Here is a 19,155-nt window from a genome sequence, read left to right as displayed (position 1 = left end):
AAAAAAAGACAATAAAAGCTGCACTGGTTTTCCCATGACAGTTAATGTCCCTTCTTTGAAATCCAGGGTGAGTCGGAAGAAGCTGTCCTGAGAGGGGCCAAGGTGACACAGACCAACGATGTTGCCTTGCTCGGGGTGGGGGGGTGGGGTGGGGGGGTCTCTTGGAGGACAACGCATCACACCCACGGGAAAAGGACGGGAGCTGGTCCTGGGTGTGGCTCTCCATCTCCCCGACATTAGACCTGACACAAGCCTGCAGCACAATCCCCCCGCACAAGCACCCCCACCACCCTGCGCTGCCCCTCCCCAAAAAAAACCAGATCAGAACCAAAGGGAACAAAAGCATTACCACCCTTGATGTATTAAAAATAATAATAATTTACAAATTTTGATTTCTAAGTATTTTAACCTAATATATATATATATATATATTTTGTTTGTTTGTTTGCCTTTTTTTTAGGGCTGCACCCGAGGCATATGTAGGTTCCCAGGCTAGGGGTCAAGTCAGGAGTCAGAGCTATAGCCACCACCCTACACCACAACTACAGCAATGCCCGATCAGGGCTACACCACAGCTCAGAGCAACACCGGATCCTTAACCCACTGAGTGAGGCCAGGGATTGAACCCACAACCTCATGGTTCCTAGTCGGATTCGTTTCCGCCGCGCCACGACGGGAACTCCACACCTAATATATTTTTGACACATCGCATGACTGAGGAAAAACTGTCTCAGGAAATAAAATGTCTCTCCTAAATAAAACTCATCCCATGGCGAGCTTGGGTGGGCTCTGAAGAATTGGGGAAGTTATATGTGCACATGGCCCAGAGCAGTGCCAGCCTACAGAACTTTCTGGGATGGTAGAATTATTCTCTATCTGCTGCCTGACCTGGTAGCCACTGGCTACCCAAGGCCGCTGAGCCCTGGACGTGTGGCTCAATTCTAAATTGTATTTAATTCTGAGAACTAAAGCATAGAGCATTTTGTGGCTCCGGGATTCAAGCCCTGGCCTTCCTGACTCTAAAGCCGGGGTGGTCCCTGCAGCTAGTGGCTGGTGTGTTGGCCGGTGCGTGTCTAAAAGATTTCACGCCAACCATTTTCTAGACAGGAGCTGCCTGGCCACAAGGGAGTGCCTGGAAACCTTGAGTTCTGACCATCCAAATGTGTTCCACTTCTCGGGCTTGTACCTTTTTCTCTTGAATTTCCTAACAGGTGGGAGGTTGACATAACCTAGTAGACGTGGAAGTGCGTCTTGATTTTAACCCTCATCCTCATGCAGCCTTAGACGGTAGCTTTCTTGACCTGAAGGCCAGAGGGCAGAGCACGGATCTGTGGGTCTGGAGCCTTGTGGCCAGAGTGGATGGCGCATCTGAAAAGCCACCCCGTTGCCTTTTGAGGCATCACAACAGGGATTCGAGAGTCGCGAGTTCCCTCTCTGGGCGCCTGTGCCTGTTCTTGTGTTTAAACCCAACCGTGTGATTCGGGAGCGCGTTACCGGCTTCTGCTCTGGCGCCCACCCAGGAGCACGATGCGCCGAGCAGAATGTCATCCCCGACAGGAGGCTGTGCTAATTATGATGTCAGCTTCCCACTGAGAGTCAGATAATTAAAGGAGACTATTACAGTGTTTCTACACTCCTGGAGTAAACGCATTTTCAGATGTAACCTGTTAGAGAGGAGAATTCAAGTGATCTGAGACGGCCCCACCTGAGGCCAGAACCGAGCGATCTTTGAGGAGCAGAGGGAAGCCAACGGTAGGAGGGAGGAGGGGCGTGGGGACCAGGGTGGGGGGGGGGTGGAACTAACACGGTTCTCATCCTTCTGTGTCCTGGCATCGCGACACACGCTTCGTGGCAGGGAACCTAGTGACTGGTCCTGCTTGTTGCCACGGCTCTCATCTCACTTAACGCTGAACTGCAAGACAGATATTATCTCCACTTCACAGCTGGGAAAACTGAAATTCCCATAATCTTACCCCCAGAAATCCAGCTAGGGGAGTGTTTGGTGGCTCCAGGGTGCAAGCCCTGGCCTTTCTGACGCTAAATCCTGTGCTCGTTCCTTCCTCCGTGTCGCCCTCCTTGGTGTGGCTGAAGGATGAAGGATCCAGGACCATCTTCACTTGGAGGTGGCGGGGGGGGGGTGATGCACAGCATTCATTCCACATGAATCTGCAGGGAGCCCACCGGGGCAGGTGCCCCGGGGGGGGATGTGGCTTCCGGCCCAGGTTTCCTCTGCCCAGACCTCCTTCCTGAACAGAGCCCATGGCATCGGGCATGGTCATCACACCAACACGCCAGTGTGATGCTGTAGGCGTTAACATTTGATGCGGCAAAGCTTCAAAAAGGGAGAAGCATTTGCTGAACTTGGCTGAGACCATCGCTGAAAGGCCTGGTGTAAAAGCACCGAAAGTGAAGCAGCAGAGCTCCCTCTGGCAAGAGGCAGACCGGGGACCACACAGAGAGATGAGTGCGAGTCACGCTCCACCAGCACTTGCTGTGTGACCTTGAACTTAGGCTCTAACCTCTCTGGGGTCCAAATATCTAAATCATGCAAGTAGAGTGCCTCATGTCTGGAGCTTCAAAAGGCCTCGGGAAGTGGTGGCCACTAATGTCATCAGGGCGTTTCATGCCTGCCAGATTTGTGGTTTTGAGTGGGGCTCAGCTTACTCACTAACAGAGTCTGGGTCTCTGGCTGTAGAAAACACCCCTCCAGTTTCTGGAAGCAGAGAAACATCAAGCAGAGACTGCTGCATCCGTGTTTTCCCTGGAAACGTCCACAGCTAATAGCAAAATTTTCTGTTCAGTCTTTGCCCTGGGAAAGTGAAGTCTCAATAAGTTCGTCTTTCTAGCTATTGGCACCTTCCGGAGCAGTCTAAGTGCCGCCTCTCCAAAGCCGCCCTGGCAGCCCGTGGAGACCACAGCAGCTGGACAATCCTCCTGGCAGGTTCACACGACCAACAATCCCTGGAATCTGAGAGTCTCCTCTTTCCTGGCAAAGGAGACTCTGCGACGGGATTACCTTGGGTTATCTGGGGATAAGGGTAACACCTCTGGATGACCTGGGTGGGACCGACCCGGCTTACAGTCACAAGCATCCTTCTAAGGAGGCACAGAGAGATTAGATCTGGAAGAGGATGCCACATGACCCCAGCGGCAGAGACTGGAGCTATGTGGCTGCAAGGCCAGGAATGCCAGCAGCCTCCAGAAGCTGAAATATGCAAGGGACAGATTCCAACAGGAGCCTGGCCCTGCCAATCCCCGGAATGCAGCCCAGTGAAAGCGATTTCAGACGTCCCGGCCTCCAGAACCTTAAGAGACTGAATCAGGGCTGTTTTCAGCCACCAATTTTCTGATGATTTGTTACAGCAGCCATTGGAAGCTGATACAATCCTTCATTCTGTCTCCTACCAGTAATTAAAACAACCCTGATACGATTATCTCAGCCCCAAGGGAATACATGTTACTTCTATGCTCTTTGTGTGTGTTCAGAGGGTTAGGGATGTTGAGGCTCTTAGGCGATGGAGGTCCCGCTTCTGAAAGCATTTTTATCTGATCACATCAGTCATAAATATTCATTACAGAAAAGCTGAGTTAGAAAGCTCACAAAAACATGAAGAAAATAAAAACCATCCCTAATCCTGGAACTCCAGAATCCTAAGAAGAACCAACCACTCTGGAAATTTTAGTGGATCCATTTGTGAGGTTTTATTCCCTGAAACAAACCAAAAATCCCTTCTGAGGAAATGACAAGCATTTCATGTAAAGCCACGAAATGGGGTCTATTAGGAGCTGACAATAAAGACAAGCCAAATAATTAAAATTAACAGTTGCGCTGTTCTGGAGACACAAGCAGTGACCCCTCCTTAGCTCTGCATGTGTCACTGCGACAGCCAGCAAAGTGAACTTGATTCTTGGCTCTGATGAGGGAAAAATAAAAAGTCTGCGATCACCTAGGCTCTTCTTCTACAGACCTTTGTAAGTCATTCAGAACAGAAAGGAAAGTCCAGTGATGCACAGAAGTTAAATGCTGCCCCTCAGCACCCACCCCCCCCCCGGTGGTGCAGGTATATAGAGAATTGGGACACTTGATCCTGAATGACCTCTCCCTTCCTAGAAAGGAGGCCGGGTCCCCAAATGAACCATCTCAGGAGCCAGAATATATACAATTTGCTTCAATAAAAACCATAACATGGGATCCAAAAAAGAAGACAGCACTGGCCTTCTTTGCAGAAGCTCCATCTATGCGGGAAACAAATACATTTAACTAACTGCCACTACAGACGCAGACACAGGATAGGGGACATGTCACCAAGGAAAGAGTGAGTAACACTGTCAAACACTCAGACACAGAAAGGGAACTTGTTTTCCAAAGGCCCAGCAATCTGTGGATGCCTCAGAGCCCAGTAGTCCATAGGGTATTACAGGAAAAGCCCTTTAAGAGGTTCCAAAGGCTGCAGAGTGGGTGGTTTCATGTTTCCTTCAGATATCAGTTCCCGGTGCACCGCTGCCCCTGCACACGGGGCTGAGCGAGCAGCCCCGCCACCCGTGGGAGCCCACGGCCGGGCTCCGGTCTGCCGGCCTCCATCCAGTCATCACTCTTTCTTCTCAAAACACCGCAACTGCTTGGACAGCTGCACAGTCTGTTCCACTAACACGGGGACGCTTTCCTCCCCGGGAGCTGGGGACACCCCAAACAGCCTGCAAACTGGTTTATGGGCAGCATTCCCTTCCAAGGGGGGCCATAGCTTTCATCAGATTCTTGGGGGGTAGGGTGGGGTGGGGTGGGACTGGGAGCCATGGAAGCCTAAGGACTCATTTGTCCTTGCACCTGTGTCTTCACTAGGAACCCAAGGCCATGAGGTTGCGCATGCACGCTCCAGAAAAACCTCCAAGGAGATAGCGCATGTGCTGATAAGCTTTCCTTTTTACCCCCCCCCACATTAAAAAAAAATTTTTTTTAACAAAATGACATCCCTGGGACATATAAAACTGAACCAGCCAAGACAAAAAACTTCAAAAAAATCAATTAGCCATTTAGTCGCTGTGAAGCTCTATCTCAGGGAACATCAAAGCTCTAGTTAAATTTTTAATAAACCATGAAGGCTGGTGTTAAAGAAGAGACCTTTTCAAAGGTAAGTGGGCAACAGACAAGCTCTTGAAATGGTTCTCATCAAACTGCCCAGAGCTGCCAGGAGATAACTGGGTGAGTGAACTTCCCTTTAGACTGAAGTTGCGAGCTCAAGATTCTGGGAACGAGCCCCAGTGTCAGAGGTTTTCAATAACATTTTTTTATTTAATTTTTTAAAATTATAGTTGATTTATAATATTGTGCCAATTTCTGTTACACAGTCATATGTGTGTGTGTGTGTGTGTGTGTTATATTTATATGTTTTAATACTCTTTTCCATAATGTTCTATCCTGAGATTGGATATAGCTCCCTGTGCTATACAGCAGGACCTCATTGCTCATCCATTCTCAAAGTAACAGCTTGTATCTACTAACCCCAAACTCCCAGTCCATCCTACTTCCCCCCCACCCCGCCCCCGGCAACCACAGTTCTGTTCTCTAGGTCTGTGTGTCTGTTTCTGTTTTGTAGATAGGTTTATCTGCGCCACATTTTAGATTCCACGTATAAGTGATATATGGTATTTATCTTTCCCTTCTGACTTACTTCACTTAGTGTGAAATCTCTAGTTGCATCTAGGTTGCTGCAAATGGCATTATTTAATTCTTTTTATGGCTAAGTAGTATTCCATTATATATATGTACCACATCTTCTTAACCCAGTCATCTGTTGATATGCCAATGATTCATGAATGTATCCCTCCAGTGCAGACTTTGCTCCCCAACTCAAGACTCCTATATCCAACTGCTGGTCCGTATTTCCACTTGAATATCTAACAGCAACCATGCCACACGGTCCAAAACTGAACTCTTGACATTCCCTTCAAAAACCTGCTCCCTGGCAGCCTTCCCCATCTCAGGTGATGGCAGCTCCATCTCTGCAGCTGGTCTGTCCTGAAACCTTGAGGTCCTTCCTGGCTCCTCTTTTTCTCTCACACCCCATGTCCAATCCATCAGCAAATCCCACTGGCTCCACACTCAGTAGACACCAGAATGGGATCCCATGCCAGACATGCTCCAGCCTCAGGGCCTTTGCACTGGCTGCTCCCTCTGCCTGGAACGCTGGCTCTTCCTCAGAGATCTGAATGGCTGACTCACTGAGGTCTCAGTGAGACACAGCTTGACCACTCTATTTAAAATCACAACTCCTGCCTGTAATATGCTACCATCTCCACTGCCCTGTTGGCATTTTTCTTTCTTTTCTTTTTTTTTTTTCTTTTGTCTTTTGAGGACCCCACCCGCAGCATATGGATGTTCCCAGGCTAGGGGTCTAATTGGAGCTGCAGCTGCCAGCCTACACCACAGCCACAGCAACACTGGATCCGAGCAGCATCTGCAACCTACACCACAGCTCACGGCAACCATGGATCCTTAGCCCAATGAGCAAGGCCAGGGATCGAACCCGCAACCTCATGGTTCCTAGTCGGATTCATTTCCACTGCACCACGACAGGAACTCCGACGTTTTTCTTTCTTTATAGCACTAACCACCATCTAACAATGTATAATTCACTTATTATTACTATGTTCATTGTCCATCTCCCCTGCTATAGCGTTGAGTAAAGAGGTCAGGGATCTAGGTATGTTTTATGATCAATAGAACACACTATTCAAATGCAATTCATTAAAGGCAAGACTGGGAAAGAAATTTCCTCTGCCCTGGACCTCTCGATCTAGGAAAGCCAGCTCCTTTCCAGGTTACTGAGCCTATGGCTATTACCACCTCACTCCTGGTGAAGCCAACTCAGTTGAGATTCCTATGAGCCACTCAGTCCTCAATTTGAAAGATAATTCTGCATCTTCCAGAGAAGGGACACAGGGTTGAGCTTGGAAATGCCAAAGAGGCAGAAGAGGTTCTCTTGCTGGGGAAGAAGTAATATTGGAATCCATGCTGATCAGCAAATTTTGGTGCATTCCACACATTTTCCTGCAAACGCACTTTTGTTTCTGGCCTTAATCCAAGTTCTCACTGGAGTCAAAAAACATTTAAGAGAGTGTTGTACTCTCACTCTCCCTGACCTTCTCAAAAGGAGCCAGGATGGAGCTCCCGTCGTGGCACAGCGGAAATAGATCTGACTGGGAACCATGGGGTTGTGGGTTAGATCCCTGGCCTTGCTCAGTGGGTTAAGGATCCGGCGTTGCTGTGAGCTGTGGTGTAGGTCACGGACACAGCTTGGATCTGGCGTTGCTGTGGCTCTGGTGTGGGCTGGTAGCTGTGGCTGAGATTGGACCCCTAGCCTGGGAACCTCCACATGCCGTGGGTTCGGCCCTAAAAATACAAATGACAAAAGACAAAAAAAGGAGCAGGAAACCATTTCAGTTGAGTATATGGGAAAACAGAAGAATAGTAGCAGGTGTGGCTCAGGAAGGGTCCATCAAAGGAAAGCTTATTCCCAGGAACTCAAGAGCCCATCACATGAACTCTGGATCTTAGAAAACCTGTTTTGTTCTTTAGCGGGACAGAGAATCACTACAGGACCCCTCAGGCCAGTAATACGCGACCATCTAGCGTGGCTCTAAACCCACTGAACGGATCCATATTCCTTTTTTTTTTCCTTTCTTTCTTTCCCCCGCCCCCATTTCTTTCTCTTCTTCTTCTTCCTTTCTTTTTTAGGGCACCCGCAGCATATGGAAGTTCCTAGGCTAGGGGTCAAATCAGAGCTTCAGCTGCCGCCTTCACCACAGCCACAGCAATGTGGGGTTTGGGCTGCATCTGTGACCTACACCACAGCTCATGACAATGATGGATCCTTAACCCACTGAGCAGAGCCAGGGATCGAACCCACGTCCTCATGGAAACTAGTTGGGTTCATTACCAATGAGCTATGATGGGAACTCCTAGATGTTTATTCTTTTTTCAGTTAGTTAAAGGGGTCCTAAGTGGCACGAAAACAGCCACTGAAAAGACAGTGTAAGTCATTCTCTTCTCCAATGACCAGCAGCTTATACACTGAAAGTGACCATGGAGGGTTTGGAGCTGCCCTCTGCAGAGCCCTTGGTCTTCCAATGAGCTCTTTAAGATACTGCGGGTGTGACCAGATCCTACCACCCAGGAAAATCCACTTTGGTCAGATCTGTGCATTGAAGTCCTACATGAGACTTCATCTCAAGCCATATTGAATAGCAAACTCTAGAAAAACCACCAACATAGTTTCCTTATAGCCCAAAGGGGAAAAGCCAAGAAGGAAATGAGAGAGAGAGAGAGAGAGATGCTGAAAAAAACTGGGGGCAAACCAGCCTCCATGATCATATGATAGAAATTCCTGAGATCTGGACAGAAATGACAGAGGAAACCATTTCACATCTAGAAGAAGATCCGAGCTTAAAAAGTCATTAGACAATGTTTTGACAGATTTCGTACATACGCTGGAATAAGCAATCTATGGAACTGTTCGTTCTTTAAAGGTGACCTCAGAAAGTCTTTACTGTCCCAGCAAAAGAATTTCAGGTTACCCACAGGGCAATACTCTGAGTTTGGCCGTGGCCTTTGTTTCCACAATAATGACGCTAGAAGACAAGAGAGCGACAGCTCTGAGTTTCAAGGAGAAATATATGCCACCAGCAAGCTTTGCCCAGTCAAGTCTCTGCTCCTGTAATAGGGAACATTAAGGTTGACATTATGGACTCTGCAAGGGCTCAGATGATATGTCACCAGGGCTTCTCCCAGAGCAAGGTTATCACTCAAACTTGAGTTCCAAATCTGTGAAAGAGGGATCAGAATGTTTAAGAACTCAAGGAGTTCCAGACGTGGCGCAGTGGAATTGAATCCAACTAGGAACCAAGAGGTTGTCGGTTTGATCCCTGCCCTTGCTCAGTGGGTTAAGGATCCGGGATTGCTGTGAGCTGTGGTGTAGGTCACAGAGGCGGCTCAGATCCCAAGTTGCTGTGGCTCTGGTGCAGGCCCGCAGCTGTAGCTCTGATTCAACCTCTAGCCTGGGAACCTCCATATGCAGAGGGTGCGGCCCTAAAAAGAAAAAAAAAAAAAGAATGTTTAAGAACTCAAGATTGCAGGAGTTGGGGGTGTTATTAATGCTAATAATAACTACTACTTTTCACATGCTCAAATGGCCCAAGTACTATGTATATATATACATACTATGTGTGAATATATATGTAATCTTATCCAATTATCAAAATAAATGTAGTTTATTTTGTAAATAATATCCCAGTCATCTCATTAGTAGCACTGTCCCCACCTCACAGATACGAAAACCAAGGTCCAGAGAGCTGGAGTCATTTGTCAAGATAAACTAGTCAGTAAACAGTCAAGCTGGAATTCCAAAATGTAACCCAAAGAGTTCCTCAGGGTCCCATGGGTTTTATATAATATCTTTATTCTTTTTTACGCCCATCTGTGTTTTCTAGTGACTCTATGTAAAACACACTATTTTTGAAATAGAACACCAATACTTTTTTTTTTCCAACGAAGAGAAAGCCAAAGACAGAAAACAAAATACTCCGAAATGCTATAAAGGAAAGGATCGGTAATAGGGAAGAACCGTTGTATTCATTACAAGTTAATCACGAAAGGGATACTGCCAAGATGCTTAAACTGTACATCATGGCCCATCTCTGGGAACCCTGCCTCCCACGTAATGAGCATTAAGCCGAAAGACCTCTGTTTAGCTCCCAGGAGACATTATGATCAGGCCCACCTGTGAACGACTGCAGGCAGGAAGAAGTGAACACGTCCCCTCCCAAGGCTGACCTGAACCAGGACATACTTTGGCTTTACTCCCTCCTCTTTTAGTACAAAATAAGCCTGGATTCTAACTCAGGCAAGTAGGTTCTTTGGGACATGAGTCCATCGTCTTCTCAGTCTGCTGGTTTTCTGAATAAAGTCCCTATTCCTTGCCTCAGCAACTCCTCTCTCTCGATTTACTGACCTGGTGTACAGTGAGCAGCACAAACTTAGACTCAGTAACAGTAAGGACATCTCAGAAAGATGTCCACATGAAGAAAGCAGGCAAAACAAACATCCGTGTGAAACTATATTGAAGTCAATACTTTAAAAAAGCATTAAGAAGAGCCAGAGACATCCCACGTTCATGAAAGGCACATTCCACAGAAGTCGGGCAACAGCTACGAACTGATGCCCAAAGGACTTGGTATCAAATATGTAAAGAAAGTTACTCATAGGTGGAAACTGGACTGAAATCATTTGAAGTAACCGAAACAGGAAGTTTTAGCATACATTGACCGATCTAGAACTAGTAACCCAAAAACCAAACTCAAGAAAGATGTGCACTCCTTCTCCCAGCCCTTTGAGAAAAGGCGTTGCCCAAGCCCCCTTTTCCTTCACCTGCTGAAGGGTGGCTGGATCGCTTGGGGTGAGCCTCACCTGGGATGTTGTGTATGGTGATGGCCAAGATGAGAAGCGCAATCCTCCTCCAGCTGCTGCCGCCGGGCTGCACCAGGTTCCCCTGAGATGGCACAGGGGCAGCAGGGCCCTCGGGAAGGTCGGTGGCCACCGCCTTCTTCCTCTGATATGCCTCACCATTCTCACTCTTGTCTGGACAAAAAGAGAAGGACAGAGAGAGTACTTTTAAAATGCACACGTCAGTATCTGGACAAGCAGCAGCCTGAGGAAGCTTCCAGGGCTGGAAATGGGCTATTTCCTAACTTCCTAATGGACCGTGTGTGCTTCTGTTTGGTCCTTCTTGCCTTCGTGCACTCATTCATTCATTCATCAAACAGACCTTGAACAGGCATTCAGTGCCCAATGTAAGGTAGTAAAGAGGGTAGAAAGATGAAAATGGGGCATCCTAGCAATGCCTATTTAAGAGAAGCAGTCCTGAGTAGTAATTCAGAAGCACAGGCTCTGAAACCAGCCTGCCTGGCTCACTCCCTGGCTCGGGCACTCATCAGCTGCATGGTGTGAAACAGACTCTTTTTAACTTCTTTGCGCCTGAGGTTAACCTCAGGTTTGCTGATTCATAAAATGGAATAATAATAGGGGCTATGGCATAGGGGTTCTGTGAGAATTAAATGAGAGGCTGCGGGAGAGTGCTCGGATGGTACGAAATGCTTGTGTGTGGACTGTGGCTGTGGTCACACGTCCCCTCTCTCCTGCAGAATTATATCAGGGGTGACCTCTCTCTCCATGTCACACTCCAAGTCAGATGCCAGGCCCAGCCAATCAGATTCTCTCCCCAGGGATGGGGGACTGGGATGGAAAAGGACCAGGTGACTCCAGCGGTGGCTCTGCATCCGAAAGTGTCATGTGATGTCAGGGCAGCCACGCTCTACCATGCAAACATGGAAGGAGGAGGCAGCTGGAGAGACAGAAGGAAGCAGCTGTACAGAAACAAGGAAAGAGGAGAAACTGTGCAGCCAGAGAGAGAGATGAACAAACAGAAAGACAGACACATGTCAGCTGGGTACTGTAAGACATTCTGATCCTCGTGGCCGACAAGAGTACCCAGCCCTTGAGTTTCACCAGTGAATCTTCTTTTTAAAACCCCCCTTTGCGGGGAAGCGGGGGATGAGGGGTACATTGGAAATAGAGGATTAAGAGATGTGCACTACCATCTATAAGGTAGATACAAGGGTTTCCTGTCTAGCACAGGGAGCTATGTTCAATATCTTGTAATAACTTATAATGGAAAATAACTGAAAAAAAGGAACATATATACAAATATATATGCATAACAAACCACTCTGCTGTATACCTGAAACTACCACAGTACAGTAAATCAGCTACCCTTCAATTAAAATAAGTTAAAATTGAAATTAAAAAATAAAAACTCCCCTTTGGGTGTATATTTGAAGGGTGTCATCTCTTGGGGCCGAATTATCCCAAATACCCACTGCCTCCTGGGTTATTTGTTGGTTCCTAATGGAGGCAAACTGCCTGGATCTGAAATACAGGAGAACAAGATTGAGGCAGGGTATCCAGCCTGCAGTTCGCAGCATGGGAAGGTTCTGCAGGGGAGGCTTCCTGGAGGAGGAGGGTCTTGAGCAAATCTTAAACACGAGGTGGCACAAAGGGAAAGAAAAGTCTGCATCATCTGAACCTGGCCAGCCTGGCTCGGATGTCACAGACAGGTCACCAGGACAGGTGTTTTGGATACCCACGAGGAGCAGGGCAACCCCACAGCCCGGTTTAGGCTTGCTGTCCCAGGGGGGTTACTAGTGCTCCCTTTCATTCTCATAAACTTGTGGCTCCCCAGGTGGAGGAAACAGCAGAAGCTTGATCGACGCTTTGCTCCAATGGGGGACTTGCCTCGCTCAAGTTAATGGTCATGGACTTGAAGGGTAGGAGGGAACTCTCCATGGTACCTACTTCCCTTCTCCACTGACAGATTTTTCACAAGCAAAATAAATCTTATCTCTGAGCTGAAAACTGCAGAAAATGCTTCCCAAAGTCAAATCAAGGAAGCTGGAGGCTTCCGTTATCCCTGACCCCGGGCGTCTGGGGCGGCCTCTCCTTCCCCCCACTGTAAAGCAAGGCCACCCCCTTGGGTCTACACTGCAGGATCAGAATCACACTATATACACTGCAGGAAACCTCTGATTCCCTTCTCAGATGAACCTACCTTAGTGGAATATGGGTTTACATGTCAGAAACATGAAAAGAAAAAAAACTGTTATTTTGAAAAATTGTTATGTGTTTATTTACACAAACCAAGCCAGTGTAGCTTGAGCAGCAAGAAAGAGCCAAAGAGAGACTCACTCCTCCCCAGCTGTGGCCCCAGGTGGTTCTCTTACAAATGGCTGGATCTCAGACCCATTCGGGAGAAGGGGCCTTTTATTGACCCTCTGAAATCCCAAGGTCGCCAGCCCGCCAATGGTCAGCAGCCACAACTCACAACACTGGCCTCTGGAGAAACCAGTTGGACAACATTTGCAACAGACCATGTTTGCAATTAGACAATATTTAGTTGAAGGTAGATATTCAGTGTGTGGTGTCTGTACCGTGTGTGTGTGTGTGTGTGTGTGTGTGTGTGTGTGTGCGCGCGCACACACTCGCGCATGCACACACACAAGCATCTTATTACCACTGGGTACCATCTTCCAAAGATATCAGGTATCTTTGTGTGCATATGCACAGGTGTGTATTTCTGCACATACATGGTGAGGGGGTGATGTTTTTGTGCATTTTAAGTGACAACACCTGATGGCTCAGGTCGTGCTGGCTGGTCAGAGAAAATGAATGAAACATGTGGGATTTCAAGCCCATAAACACTGAAGACACAAGCAGACAGGCCTGGATGCCAGGAAGGGAGTGGGAGGGCACAGAGCTGTCTCCTGGGCCAGTTAGTGGACATCATGGACTCCTCGGGCCTCCTCTGAACCACAGCCCTGCCCCGGACACTCTCTAGTGGGAGTTGATGGGGACAAAAAAGAAACAACTTGTCCCTTTGGGATTTTATAATTTAATTGAGGGCAGACAGGGAAGACACGAATCAATTCCTTTAAATCTAAGGGACAGAAATGCACACTCTTAACAAGCACTGAAGGCCACACTTATTCTCATCAGTGTCACCAAAGGACCTGACTCTGAACCTCCTGCAAATAACGCACAGAGAGTAATGGGGATGGGGCCACGTTAGCAAATCCAAGCACCAAACAGGCATTTTACAGGGCCACTGAGAGGCATAGAGTCATTAACGGAGCTTGCCTTGGGGTCCCAATGTGTGAAAGCTGATGTCGCTGGTGCCCCTGGTGAGAAACGGCAAGGCATGAACACCTGGCACACTTGAGAAAGTTAAACAAGCCACCGTTTGGTAACAGCCGCTAATGATTCTGCAACGAGGAAAATTAGTCCAAATAAATCATTACCGAGAGCATGGATGCCTCCTGAGCAGCGAACCTTCTTCCTCTTCTGGGAAGGCTGGTTAAACCACTGCCCATGCGCTAGTAAAATGCCAGCACCATGGACAGAGGATGGCCACTAAAGGAGGCAGTGGCTGAGCCTGGCATGAGGTTAGGGGTGTGCCCGAGTGACACCTGTGAGATTTCCCAGAAGACGCATGGCCTAGGGCAATTTTCAAGTAGGATTTGGCAGAGAGGAAGGCCACCTGGGGGAAGGAACAGCCAATGTTGGGTTCAGAAATGAAAATACGCCTCAGAGACACTGGACAACGGCTGATCCCAAGAACTTACTCTCAATGAATCCTCAATCCTTACAAAAGCCTCGAGAAGTGGAGGGCATCGCCCTTTAATAGACGAGTAATTTGAAGAACAGAGAAGTGGAGTCACTGGTTCCAGGTCACACAGTGGGTCCAAGAAGGATTCAAGAGACAAGCCAGGTCCTTCACCTCTTAACCAAGGGCCTGTGGCTGACTGAGGGTGGCAGGATGGAGTGGTGACCTGCTCCTTTGCCCGCCAAAAAAGGGAGCGAGAGCAGTCATTGCAGCAACGTCTAAGAGCTTAAAATCCACGCATTTAGTTTATGGAGGGTCTGGTGAGCCGGCACTGTGTGACACCAGAGGCAGAAAGGGCTCCGTGGAAATCTCGTCTCGATAATCATTCCTGGAGTTCCCGTCATGCTGCAAGGGAAACAAATCTGACTAGGAACCATGAGGTTGCGGGCTCGATCCCTGGCCTCGCTCATCAGGTCAAGGATCCGGCATTGGCGTGAGCTGCGCTATAGGTCGCAGACGCAGCTGGGATCTGCCATTGCTGTGGCCCTGGTGTAGGCCAGCGGCTACAGCTCCAATTAGACCCCTAGCCTGAGAACCTCCGTATGCCACGGGTGCAGCCCTAAAAAGACAAAAAAAAAAAAAATCACTCCCGCTGATAGACAAATCTGAAAACGTTTCCTGGAATCTCTGTTTCTCAGCCCCTCAGACTCCTATTTTAAGTGTAGAGCAGTTGTAAGCAGGGAGCATTTGTTAACACCCAGGATGGGCCACAGGGTCACAATCCTTTCAGGAGGGTGGAGAAACTTCAAAGTTGAGCATCATCAAAACCACTTTTTCAAAAAATTTAAATTCAAGCATCGGTGAACCCACACAAAGAAGGGGCCCAGATCTGGGGCTCGGCCTGTCCCTCTCCACTTCACCTTCCAGGAAAGGCACCCCATTTCTGCCTTTGAGAAGGAGAACCAGAGGGGAGAACCAGACAGACCAGTCCAAGGCTTCCTTTTCCCCCTGAATCACGGGGTGGCCTTATTGGTCATATTTTCCCTCTGCTTTCTTCTCCCCCAGAGAAGGAACGTGATTCCTGTCCCGACGCATCATACTGTACAGCAAAAGCAGAGTGGGGTCTGGTGGCCACAAGCCAAACTGCTGCCTGGGCAAGCCCCTCCCCCAGGGTTTGACTTCCTCCCCTTGAAGCGAAAGGCCCTGAATCCGAGCCACAGCCACAGCAACACCGGATCCGAGCCACATCTGTGATCTATGCCACAGCGGATCCTTAACCCACTGAGCGAGGCCAGGGATGGAACCCACATCCTCACAGAGACAATGTCGTCAGGTCCTTAACCCACTGAGCCACAACAGGAACTCCAGGCCTTAATGTCTTTAGATTACAGGCTCTAGACCATTTTGGATCAGTGATGCTTTTGAAAGTACAAAGGAACACAGAGTTCTCTCTCCAGAAGAAAAAAAAAAAAAGTAAGGATGATTTTGAAATAATCTTTGAATCTTATGGATCTGAGGGCCTCAGACTGAGAGCGTCTTGCTATATAAATGCCACGGTAACCTTCGCTCCACAACCCCTGGGCCCAGACTCCGCAGGAACACAGGATGTTTGCTGTCCCCGTGATGATGTGACTGGCCAGATCTCATTGGCCCAGTGACGGAACCTCAGGCCGCCAATGAATAGGGCAACACTAATGAACAGATCACCAGCCACAGGAACTTTCAAAACGGCCCCAAGCTATCATTGGAGACGATTTGATCGAATTGGCACAAAGAGGAAAATCCTCATCTGCTAAATACAGAAAACTTCGAATCGCTGGCAAAACCCCTTCTTTCTAAAGCCCTGGTACAAAACAGAAGATGAAGAGTAGTCAGCGATATACATGCACTCCGCACGATGCGTGCAAACAAAACCGAAAGGCTGAGCGAAAGCCGGGGAAGAGGAGGGCCCATTCACCCGCATTTTCCCCTCCTCGTTTCCCAGAGAATCAGGAGAGCCTGGGGGGCCAGAAATTCAACTCTCAACCTGAGTGTGACAATGTTTGCTAAGAAATTTGGTTCTCCTGCTTTCATCGTTTATGGGATTGGCACGACTACCTTTATTTAAGCAAGGCTGCACTGGAACCAGTGAACGTGAAATAATTACTCAACATTGGTTAGCCTCCACCTCGGCACGTAGAGAAACCGAGGCCTGTGGAGGCCCTTCTGAGCAGCCAGATGGAAATTTGAGAAAGAGCCAGGGTGGTTCTCAGTCTTGGCAGAAGAGCCCTCAGCTCAGAGAGATCCAAAATGAAAGCCTATTTCTGTCTTTAAACCTATCCCAACTCGGACTCTTTCCTCTTGTGTAGGCTGCAAATAAAACTATATTAAAGACCATTCCCCAGAGAGAGTCACTGATACCCCTAACACACTGTCACCTGTCCCTACCCCTTGTCCAGTATCTGCACACTGATGTCCTGCAGAGGTGCAGCCAGTGCAAGTGCGGAAGAGATCAGATGCTAGGCCATTGGCCACTGTGGGAACGCAGCTCTGTCAACCACAGGACTGTGGCTCTGCCAATCATCAGTCATAAAGGTTTTGGGTAAAAATGCTCTATCTGCGCCTCAGTGCCTCTGTAGCAAGATGAGTTTCATCACCAAATCTACTTAGTAAGGCTGTTATGAGAACTAAAATATATGTAAAGCACTTAGCTCGGTGCCCAGCACATGGAAAGTACCATTCATGTTAGCTATTGCAACCGATTCTCCATCTTTATGTCTTTTCTTTTTACGGCTGCACCTGCAGCCTATGAAAGTTTCCAGGCTAGGGGTCAAACGGGAGCTGCAGCTGCTGGCCTACACCACAGCCACAGCAATGCTGGATCCTCAACCCACTGAGCAAGGCTGGGGATCCAACCCGCATCCTCACAGAGAGCCACAATGGGAACTCCTGATTCTGCATCTTCAAATATAGTTTCACATTCTACTTGTTTCATTTAAAACTACAGAAATATTTTCTAAATTTCTTAGCCTCTGTGACTCTAGTTTTTAATGACATGAGAGCATTTTGTTTAGGTCTGAACCTATCATTTGCAAAACCTTTTCTTTTTTATTCAAGTCTGAGTGGTCCCTCTTTCTCTTCCAGACACTAAAAGATGCACTGCTTCTCTCTTGCCACACGGGGGCGTACTCCTTCCGCTCCCTCCTGCCCAGGATGGACAACTACTAAGGGAAAGTTACCTCCTTGACTTCATGCACCAATTCTGTTTTACGGCTTCATGATTCACACTGACCACTGGAACATGTACAAGGGCTGACCTATCCCAGGAAACAGAGCTTAGCGTGTGAGGAAAAAGTCCTATCTTTTTGCAAAGATCCTTACATCTTTTAAGGGCTTGCTTGTTTGTAATTGCTGGCCAACAAATGATCTCCTAATATAGAACACAACAAAGCTGTGTCATATGTGCATCTGACAAATGCAAATGTAGATAGATGCATCTGAAAATAAACAAGAGAATACAACACTGAAAATCAACTATACTCAAAAAAAAAAAAGAAAAAAAAGAAACCAAAAAAACCCGACATACGTGGACATTAAAAAAGAAGAAATGAGGGAAAATTCCCTCCATTTACCCATTGCTCCCTTTCCACCTGCCAATATTACTTCTCTAAACTAATTTTGGCTTCAATTTCCCAAGAAAGGAGAGGAGTCAATAGAAATGGAGAGAAAAACAAATTCACTCTTGGCTTTTGATTTTCTGGAGGTGGGAGAGGCAGGAGGTAAGTCGTGGTGGTTTAGGGGAGAAAAGGGATCTACAAGGGGTGGAGAGACTTTGACCCTGGAACATTTTGCCTTAAATGCTGTCTTTAAAACCCAGTGGGCCCTTGAGATGTGACTCAGCCATCAGGAACGGGGAAGGGGGGAGTGCTGCAGATTGGTGATAAAATGCTGTCTGTTATTGGTCAAGAGACAGTGGAAAGAGGGCAGGAAAAATGCTGCTTGGGGTGCCTTCCCTGGGAGGGATTCCTTACCAGGCCACTCACCCAGGACTGTCCTTAGGTCCCCCAGGACCCCTCGGAAATACCAGCACCACAGGCTGCAAATGCAAAGTCCTGGCTTAAAACCAACTGGCAGGACATTCATTTAAATGTCATCAATTTAATAAGTTAAATGGGTTTAACTGGCCAAGGCAGGGCCAGTCAGCCATTGGGCAGGTACCCCAAATAAAACTCTCCTTCCCATAACCTCATTTCTTCTTTTTTTCCAATTTTTGTTGTTGTTGTTGTTTTGTCTGTTTTGCTTTTTAGGGCCACACCTGTGGCATATGGCAGTTCCCAGGCTAGGGGCCAAATCGGAGCTATAGCTTCTGGCCTACACCACAGGCACAGCAATGCCAGATACAAGCTGCATCTGTGACCTACACCACAGCTCATGGCAATGCCAGATCCTCAGCCCACTGAGCAGGGCCAGGGATCAAACCCTCATTCTTATGGATACTGGTCAGATTCATTCCAGCTGAGCCACAACAGGAACTTCTTAAGCTCATTTCTGATTATAAAGATATAAATAAACGCATATTCAAGCAACCTTGGAAAACCTAAAAGTATGCAGAAGAAAATTTAAATCACACCAGGTTAAAAAAAAAAAAATCGAATTGGGTATATTTCCTTCTGTGCTTTTTTATGTGGTTTTATATAACTGAGATGATCATATTATACAACTGTAGACTCTTTTTGTTCCCACTAAACAACACAAGCATTTCCCCCATTAGATTGAAAAACAACAACAAAAAACCTTTATAAGCATTTCAAGGAATACAAATTACTATTTATATTCTCATACCCCTGGGCATTTAAGCTATTTCAAATTTTTTTCCTATAAATATCACTGCAAAACCTTTCACCTCTACAAACAAGCCAAAATTTGAACAAAGTTCCAAGAAGTTGAACTGTCAATCACAGAACTT

General features: G+C 47.4%; 1 protein-coding gene across 3 annotated transcripts in view; it reads right to left on the bottom strand.

The window, feature by feature from the left end:
- SLC39A11 (solute carrier family 39 member 11) overlaps nucleotides 1-19,155 on the bottom strand; it is a 369,112-nt gene that overhangs the window by 138,677 nt on the left and 211,280 nt on the right. For all 3 annotated transcript variants that reach the window (XM_047758793.1, XM_047758794.1, XM_047758795.1), the window contains one exon: nucleotides 10,463-10,633. In XM_047758793.1, coding sequence (XP_047614749.1) covers nucleotides 10,463-10,633 — 171 coding nt within the window. The remainder of the gene's footprint in view (nucleotides 1-10,462; nucleotides 10,634-19,155) is intronic.

The sequence above is a fragment of the Phacochoerus africanus genome, chromosome 14 (assembly GCF_016906955.1).
Source record: "Phacochoerus africanus isolate WHEZ1 chromosome 14, ROS_Pafr_v1, whole genome shotgun sequence".
Lineage (NCBI taxonomy): Eukaryota > Metazoa > Chordata > Mammalia > Artiodactyla > Suidae > Phacochoerus > Phacochoerus africanus.
The sequence above is the reverse complement of the archived record's forward strand: the minus strand, read 5'-3'. Positions and strand labels throughout refer to the sequence as shown.